Raw genomic sequence first — 9598 nt, forward strand, 5'->3', positions numbered from 1 at the left:
AAGGTTCTAAGGATACTTAATCATTTTTGGGTGAATGAAATGGAACTTTTAGTCCCACATTGTGGAAAACTAAAGAGGATCTTCACTATATAATCATACTCTAATGTATGTATTGTAAAACGTGAGTGGAACGAGTGGGCAACAATACATGTTTTGACCCATGCGATATGCGCGTATGCCATGCACCAAGTCCCTTTTCTACACTGATTTATTTTTTTGGCGAGTTTTCTTTAGGAAATTAATTCCAAAATTAATTCTTAAGATTTTTATTTATGGGTAAATTCCTTTTACGTGTTTTACTTGTTTTTGAAGAAAACCAAAACCTAACTTTATTTGCAAGTATTTTCATCCTATAAATACAACTCGAAAATCTGTTTTCAAAGCATACAAGAAGCAATTCTTTTTATCTTCTTTCTTTGTTTGTGCGACATTTTACCTCCATCCTCGTTGCTGAGTTCAAGAGTGGGTAACTTGCGTTGTGCTAACTCAAGTTATATCGGACAGTCTTATCCTGGACACATCTTCGCTGTGAAGGGTTTAGCATTACTCAACTCGAGTATACCCGTGAACTAATCTGTTAAGGGAAACTTGTTGAACCTGTGATTCTGCAAGTATTCAAGGTGTTTTGGTAGAGTTGTTTTGGATTAGTTCTTTACATATTATTTTTGATAAATCTAACGTGATGTTCATTGTTGCAAGATCCCAACACTGCTTACTTCGACTAAATCACCCCGATGAAAGCCCGCCATTGTTGTTAACTGCTATAGCGAGAGGAAGAGATAATCGATTTTAAAGATAATGGTAAAAACTGAGTGCAAAAATTAATATTTATACACAGCTGAGCTGAATGGTGAGAACGAGTAATAGAGGGATTTGGAAACTGAATTTAGGAGGGATTTGTAGAGACAGACACGGAAAGAAAATTATATTATTAGGCACGAGAAATTTTTAAGGGGGAGCCGGTTTGACTTTGACCATTAAGGTGACTGAATGGTCAATCTAGACCTTGGGCCTTCCTTTTTGGACATTGTCCCTCCATTTAGCAATGTGTATAAAAGCTAGGGGCCTAAAACATAGAAGTGGGTGCTACAAATGATTTTTGAACTGCCTTTCTCCATCGTGACTCGTATACATGCCCACCATTTTGACGGTGTATTTCACACCAATAGCTTTTTGGTGAATCACTTTATACGAGGTAGTATTTTATACGAAATCAAACAACAATTTTTTTAAAAAAAAAATTTGTAAACGTCTTTGAAAGATTATCCGTAAATCGGGACAACTGTTTTGACATGCTCATACTTGAGCCCGCCTTTACTTATTAGATCAGAAATTTTACAATTCCTATATGTTCTTTTTTTTTTGCAAATTTGATCGAGTTCTGGTAAAATCCTCCTTTCCTTACGAATAGATTCCTTATATTTATTCATTTTTTTAATTTTTCTTGTTGGGATATATGTCACGGACAGAGAGACCGCCTCTTAACAGATTTGAAGCCACTAAACTAGCCCTTCAAATCCTAGTTAGTAAGTTCGCGAATGATTCACGAATTTTTCCGTATCACGAATTTTACCGTTTTATTCGCGTACGTTTGCAACTCCGAACCCAAGTCGCGTATTATGTGGTATTTCCGGATTATTCGCGAATCGTTCACGAATTTTACGTATCCCGAATGATATGTCCGCTTAATTCGCCATAAATTCTTTAGCTTTTACTTTTCAAAGACTCCACTTTTTGGGCTTTACTGCCTCCTGAACATACACGACCGAATATTAGACGTGTTGTAATTTTTATGAAACAAAAACGACTGAAGAGATTTGAAGGTGAAGGTGAGAGAGATCTCAAACTCACTAACCAAGCATCTAAACCACCATACGACGTCCTTTTGGATAACTAATGTTGTATATATTATTAATATCATCATATTGAGTTTATTTTTTCCTTAAATAACTCACACATATGCATAAAAATTGGTCTATGACCTTATAAATACAAATTATTTGTTATATATAGATACCGAATTTTCAGAGCCGAACTCACATTTATAAATCGAATTATACACGTACGTATGCCGTTTCGAATTAATGACGAATCACGTCCCGTTGACCGAATTTTCGACCGAATCTGGATTTTACAAAACCGTATAATACTCGTACGTTTGCCGTTCCGTACGTTTGCCGAATCCCGAATTGCTAACTAGGCTTCAAATTCCAAAAGAATCCCTCTAGACTCTAGTGAATGACTAAATAGGACACTTATTCAAATTTTTTTGGTATCCGGAGAAGTTCCAAAATTTAATATTGTTCTCTGCAACCGATGAATATTCTTCAATTGTACCAACTTACTAAAATGACAATAATTAAAAATGACATCATGACATGCAATTCTTCTCTATAGCTAGATCAAGATATAATTCATTTTCAAGAAAAAAAATGGCTTTATCAGTTATCTACCTAATCTCTATTTTTTCCCTCGTTTTCATCGTTCAATTAAGAGATGCTGAATCGATGATCACATCTACTTGCAAATTTACGGCATCAGTCGATCTCTGTACACAGATATTAAACGCCGATCCATCCAGGGAAGAAACCGATACAGCAGGTCGGGGCTACTGTTATGCTTAATGCTGCGATAGGCAATGCAGTGGACACATCGAGATAGATACTCGACGAGCTTGTTAAAACTTATACTAACCCAAATGCAGTTAGAATTGTCACAGAATGCAGTACGTTATATGTCAACGCAAAGGTTAAACTTGAGACATCAATCAGAGATATGTATTCTGATGATAGCCTTGGAAATACACAAAGTGAAGTCAATGCTGCTGCTTCATGTGCTGAAAGTTGCGAACGTTCATTTAGCACTGCCACTCCTGCACTAGCTTATCCTGATGAATTGGCACGAAGGAAAAACTCTTTTGAGGATATATGTGGTGTTACTTATGATATTGTGGGAATGCTTCTGGTAGACGACCTACAGAGCCAGGGAAATTCGGACTTGTTTTGAAGATTAGTTCTACCCATTTGTTTATGGCGATTAGGTCCTCACAACCTTAGATAGGCTTTTGATATAATAACTTCGATCTGCATAAAATCGCATGATCATTGATATGTTTTGTATAACTTAATTTGACCTGAATAATGAGAAAATCATTCTTAGGACATGTGCATTTATTGTGTATTTTGTATACATGGTTATGTATTTTGTTATTTAGGATATATATTAATTACCTGTAGATTTGTTTTATTTTACCTATTAATTCATAGGAAACTAGTAAATGTTAATAAAGCCACTGCATCAACTGGCATTGCAGTAGTTCTGCTACACTTCCTTTTCAGTTGGGCTGGCATCCGTAACTCTTTTTAAGCAATTTACTGTTCGACAACTCAAATTTAGGGTCTGATGTGCTTCCTAAAATATTCTTTTTGGCTGCTCTGTTTTAGTATTAAGTCATGTGTTACTTGTATATCAAGCCTTCACCGGCACCACATCGACATATGTTTTGGTCATATTTGGCCATTCAACTGGTTGTACAATGCTGATTAATAAATATATGTTGGGTGCAATAATCAAGTAAAAGTTATTGACACTTAGCTCCTTTATAATGGAAGTCATCTATTTGATGAAACGGACGAGTTCCTCATATCTCCGCAACAGCAACAAGGTAAAACTTTGGAAAAATAGAGTGAGTCACGTGTTCAACACGTTGTCCTTAAGACATTAGCGCCCGGATACACTCAAGAGTGATGTTATAGCCACCACAGGACGGATATCTCCAGGATAAAACACCCTATTACACCTACTACTAGCATATGTAGTAGATGCTCAACTTGAGCTTGACAACTCCGAAAAAACCATAAAGGAAAATCTCGAACACTTGAGAAAACAATATAAAAATATTTTTTTCCTTAGGGGTCCCTCTAAATATAGAGCAACCCCTTTCCCATAGATTTTACAAAAGTAGTGAATTTGTTTATATAATTGACAAATGCAACTTAAAAAGAAAAACTCCCCGATGTGGGACTAAAAGGTTTATATAGTTTCTTAAAACTACTAAAAATTGGAAACTCCACAATGTGGGACTAACAAGTTTCATTCACAAAAGAAAATAATAAATTATAATTTTTATTAAAATTTTAAAAAATTATTTTTTATTAATCGTTTTCCAAGAATCCCCCACATGAATGAAAACTCAATAAAACATGAAAACACAGATAGATTTTGGTAAATCAACATTCCAACCTCACGATCCAAACAGACTGGTCGTGCAAGTGTTGAAATCATACTAGTCATTTCTACGTCCTCTCCCTCACACAAAAGTGTGTTGACCCCAGGGTCATACTATGGATTGCACAAATCATAATAGTCTTGAGAGCTTTCATCTTTAGTTCTCACATGGTGAGACTATAGGTATCTTTCACCAAAGTGAAAAAGCATGAAATAGTGAACCCTTAGTAACCTTTAGGTCCTAAGTTCCAGTAATACCAAAACCATCAAAACGAAGATCACATAAAAAGCGCAGGAAATACCATTTTAGGCAGAGGTGTCTATGAGGTATTGAACCTTTGCTTAGTGAGATATTACCGGAATTACTTGCTAGAGACAGTGAACTATGTCTTGAACTGCTAGCATTTGATGTAATTCGTGATAACAACCACGAGTGATATCTCCAAGGTTGTTATGTTCAAGGATTCTAATTGGTTTTGAACTTAAAGTTTATACATCTTAAGGCTTCTAAGGCATCATCCTTATCCCTAAGAAAGTATACAAAATAGTACCTCGTACAATCATCCACGAAAGTTATAAACCATCTTTTACCATAGTGGTTTTGGGTTGAACTCATGTCAACTAGGCCTAACTGAATTAATTCTAAGGGCTTAGAATTACTCTGAACATTTGTGCTAAAAGATTTTATAGCATATTCATTTCACTTTTGTGTTCAAGATCCAAACTAAATTTGGGTACGTAGCATATGCTAGGCAGTTTATGCATTGACTTATAATTTTACGGTTCCAAATCTACCATGCAAAAAATTCAAAGAAACACAAAAGAAAGCACAAGAATCAACTATGTTCACTTCATCATATTTTCCTTTAAACTTATATAGACCCTAAGTCTTATAACTGTTGCCTAAAAAATCAATGCCCTTAGTTATAACAAGTTTTCCACATTTAATTAAGATCTTAAATCTTTTACCATCTTCAAGAGAACAAGATACAAGATTTTTTCATATGCTCGGAACATGAAAACTTCATTCAGTGTGAGAATATTACAGATATGAGCTTATGCTCGACCTTTCCCTTTTATGCAACCTCTGTCGCAGATGAATTACTCATATAGAGTTTCTCGACATCCCTTATCCTCTGATAAGAGGTGAACAAGTCTCTGTTTCAACAAACATACTTAGTGGCTTCAGAGTCCACCCACCAGTCTCTCACATTGGTTATTAAAATAACTTCCGACATCATGTCAATGAACTCGTTCTAATTTGTTTCAACTAAATTAGCATTAACTTTCTACTTATTAAGGTTTTATATTGTCTACACTTTACTGACGTATGTCCAGGAATTTTACAAACATAATAATCACCTTTAATTAAAGTAATGCCGGATTCAGTTTTACGAAACATACCTTTCTTATGAAGACTACGATTAGATTTGTGTCTGATGTTCTCGCCTTTGTCAGCTTTGAAAGACTTGTGTTCATCCACATGCGCCTGGTAGCCATGTTCCTTTTCAATTTCATGTCACAAACTTCGTTTGAACCACCATATCAAAAAACTCATGGTTACCCCATAAAAACTACTTTAGTTAACAACAAAATTCTGCCCACAGAATTTTTCAGGAATGTTTCTCTTTTTTGTAAAATATCAAAAAAATACTTTTACAACTCCAAAAATTCTGAAATTTTACGTGGGTAACTATCAGGATGTCTACTACGTTGTGTCAAAAGAGTTCATTGAAATTCCTTCTAGGTTAAGATATAAACTCAAAACTATATAGCTGACCAAAAATTCGTTTTTGTTTTTCACTCCACAATTAACATCCATGATTCATAAACCAACCAACCATTTTCGATTATTACAAATTTTAATGTCTTAAGATTGTTGGGTGCAATAATCAAAAATAAGAAAAATTCAAATAAGCAAAAGTTATTGACACTTAGCTCCTTTATAATGGAAGTGATCTATTTGATGAAACGGACGAACTCCTCATATCTCCGCAACAGCACAAGGCAGAACTTTGGAAAAACAGAGTGAGTCACGTGCTCGATCTCTTTTGATCTGATCTCTTGGTTGTAACAGCAGCAGCTGTTGATTTTCTTCTCTCGTGTCTGAATTGTAGACGAAAATGATTGAGAGGAGAAAAACACTTCTCTTGTGTTTAAGGCTTGGTAATGATTGATATTACTCAAGACATCCATTGTCCAAATAAGAGTCTACTCATTTCTTACATAGCTTGTCGGTCCAAATAAGAGGCTACTCAATAAGAATCTCTTTCTTTCTTAGAAGATGGAAGGGACTAATTGTATAGTAGCAGAAAGATATTTGAGACATGAAAGAGAAGAACAATATACAAATGATGGTACTGTAGATTATAAAGGAAGACCTTCTCTTAGATCGAAGCGTTGGGGATGAAAAGGTTGTTGGTTTATCATAGGTATAAATACTACCAACAAATGTGTTTATTTCGGGATTTTTTCTTGATTTAGTACCCAAGTTACTAATGTTGTTTATGTTTCTCTTAAGGGTATGATATGTTCGAAAGGATGGCGTATCATGGGATATGGTCGAATTTGGTTGTGTATTTAACGAGGAAGCTGCAAGAAGGCACTGTTGATTCCGCAAATAATGTCGGGAAACCGAGGTTACGTTCATCTCGAACCGGCATGTTTCCATATAAGTCAATTCCATGAAACATCCTACTTTAGATAACTAGCTCGAATCTCCACTTACATCTTTAGATTAGCATGATCAGATAATACTAGCACGAATATATAGTCAATAGGATAATAGACAATCACACACGACACAAAGATTACATGGTTTACCTTTTGTAGGCTACATCCACGGACAAAACCACCCCGAGAATCCTTATTATCATAACAAGTTATTACATCATCACACATCATATAATCAACTAGTTATATAACCCACTAGCGCTAAATGTTAGAAACACAAAACATATTACGAAGAGTTTACCTCTTCCTTTGTTCTTATTCTTCCATAAACCTCCACCGCCATGGTTGCTTCGACTTTAGATAAGAACATGAAGAACATCATGAATTCTAGCTTCCCCATATGAACCCTAGAAATCCTAGATTTTTCCCATACCCGTTCTCACTACAAGTCTCTCTTCTCACATTGATTTTGCCCAATCACCAACCATTGTAGGACACAACAGTTGTGACCCTAACACTCTCATAAAAAGAGGATTCTTCAAGAGAATTAATTAACCAAGGGAATGAACTCTACTCACCATATAAACCCTCTTATATAGTAGTTAAATCCTTGCTCTCAAGTCTTCTAGAACTTCTAAGAATGGTATTAAGCCTTAATTAGGAAACCCTAAACTTGGAAAACACTCTACCAAACTGTTATACAAGTTTCCTAATCCAAGTAAACCTTGTAGACATTCCAAACTCGAAACTGCCCTTTAGCCACGGTTTTGACAGCAATAGATTACTTCTTTCTCTGCAAAATTGTTACCTAAAGTTTGTTTTCAGCCATATGGTTTTGTATACGGAACAAAACCCCAACAATCACCACCTTTTGTGACGTGAACAAAACCTTCGTCTTCACTCCAGCAAGGCATGAACGTTTGCCACCTTATACAAGGCCATCCTTGCGGACATCATCACTAGCACGAATCAAAATTGTCTTGTACTTTGAGCTTGAACCACCAGCTAAGCCAAATTCCTCCTTTGCACTTGCACCACCGGAATAGCTATTTGTCGATCTTCTAGCCTCACCACAAAAAACTTCTTTATATAATTTATACAAGTTTCCGCATCACTTGTATCAAATTACTTCGTCGCCATGATCACTCATCATTCTACCTTCGTGGAATATTTCTTCGACACATGTCTAACACTTGACATTGTTTGATCTGAGCCATCAAACAATTCCAGACGGACTTCACCAACTCCAAGAACCAACAATCTTGAGTCATCCTCCATGTAAACAAAACATGCTACAATCTTCATATGTTGTGTATGAACGATTGTCACTTAGCACCACCATTATTCAAAACATTCTCCTGACAATATTTGCAGACGCCAGTTGAACCCACAAACGATCTTATCTCGTAAAGAAAACACTTTCAACACGAATCATAGTCACATCAAGCGAAGGTTTCGAATCTTTCTTGATGTCGTCCTATTCTTAAATTGTTCGGTCTTGATTTACTCATCATCTTCATGGTCTATATCATTCTGCTAAGAACCAAGACTTTCTCTTCTTTGAAACCTCTTGTTCAAATTACCGAACCAATGCCATCTTTATCCACGCTCATCGCACCACTTGTCGGGAAAACCGAGGTTACGTTCATCTCCAACCGACATGTTTCCATATAAATCATAACTAGCTCGAATCCTCCACTTACATCTTTAGATTAACATGATCAGATAATACTAGCACGAATATATAATCAATAGGATAATAGACAATCATACACGATACAAAGATTACGTGGTTCACCTTTTGTAGGCTACATCCACGGCCAAAACCACCCCGAAAATCTTCATTATCATAACAAGTTATTACATCATCACACATCATATAACCAACTAGTTATATAACCCACTAGCGCTAAATATTAGAAACACAAGACATATTACGAAGAGTTTACCTCTTTCTTTGTTCTTCTTCTTCATTAAACCTCCACCGCCATGGTTGCTTCGACTTTAGATAAGAACATGAAGAACATCATGAATTCTAGCTTCCTCATATGAACCCTAGAAATCCTAGATTTTTCCCATACCCGTTCTCACTACAAGTCTCTCTTCTCACATTGATTTTTTCCAATCACCAACCATTGTAGGACACAACGGTTGTGACCTTAACAATCTCATAAAGAGAGGATTCTTCAAGAGAATTAATTAACCAAGAGAATGAATTCTACTCACCATATAAACCTTCTTATATAGTAGTTAAATCCTTGCTCTCCAAGTCTTCTAGAACTTCTAAGAATGGTCTTAAATCTTAATTAGGAAACCCTAAACTTTGAAAACACTCTACCAAACCATCATACAAGTTTCCTAATCCAAGTAAACCTTGTAGATATTCCAAACCCGAAACTTCCCTTTAGCCACGGTTTTGACAGTAATAGATCACTTTTTTCTGCTGCAAAACTGCTACCTAAAGTCTGTTTTCAGCCATATGATTTTGTATACGGAACAAAACCCCAACAAATAATGTGACAAATTGGGTTGGTACTGTATGGATGACACCAATCATAGGTGCATATATTGCTGATACTCATCTTGGTAGATAATGGACTTTTCTCATATCTTCTGTTATTTATCTCCTGGTAATTTTACATTTTCTTTTCTATGTTTTCATTTATATGTTAGATGTTAAATTCATGGGGGGGTGGGG

General features: G+C 35.7%; 1 protein-coding gene and 1 pseudogene across 1 annotated transcript; both read left to right on the forward strand.

Moving 5' to 3' along the window:
* Positions 1-2432: 2432 nt before the first annotated feature.
* Positions 2433-3006, forward strand: LOC113280705. Its single transcript, XM_026529295.1, has 2 exons — positions 2433-2601; positions 2705-3006. The coding sequence occupies exons 1-2, from the start codon at positions 2433-2435 to the stop codon at positions 3004-3006; spliced, it is 471 nt and encodes a 156-aa protein (XP_026385080.1).
* Positions 3007-6511: 3505 nt separating this feature from the next.
* Positions 6512-9598, forward strand: part of LOC113280706 — a 6772-nt pseudogene continuing 3685 nt past the window's right edge.

This window comes from Papaver somniferum, chromosome 5 (genome assembly GCF_003573695.1).
Source record: "Papaver somniferum cultivar HN1 chromosome 5, ASM357369v1, whole genome shotgun sequence".
Taxonomy (NCBI): domain Eukaryota; kingdom Viridiplantae; phylum Streptophyta; class Magnoliopsida; order Ranunculales; family Papaveraceae; genus Papaver; species Papaver somniferum.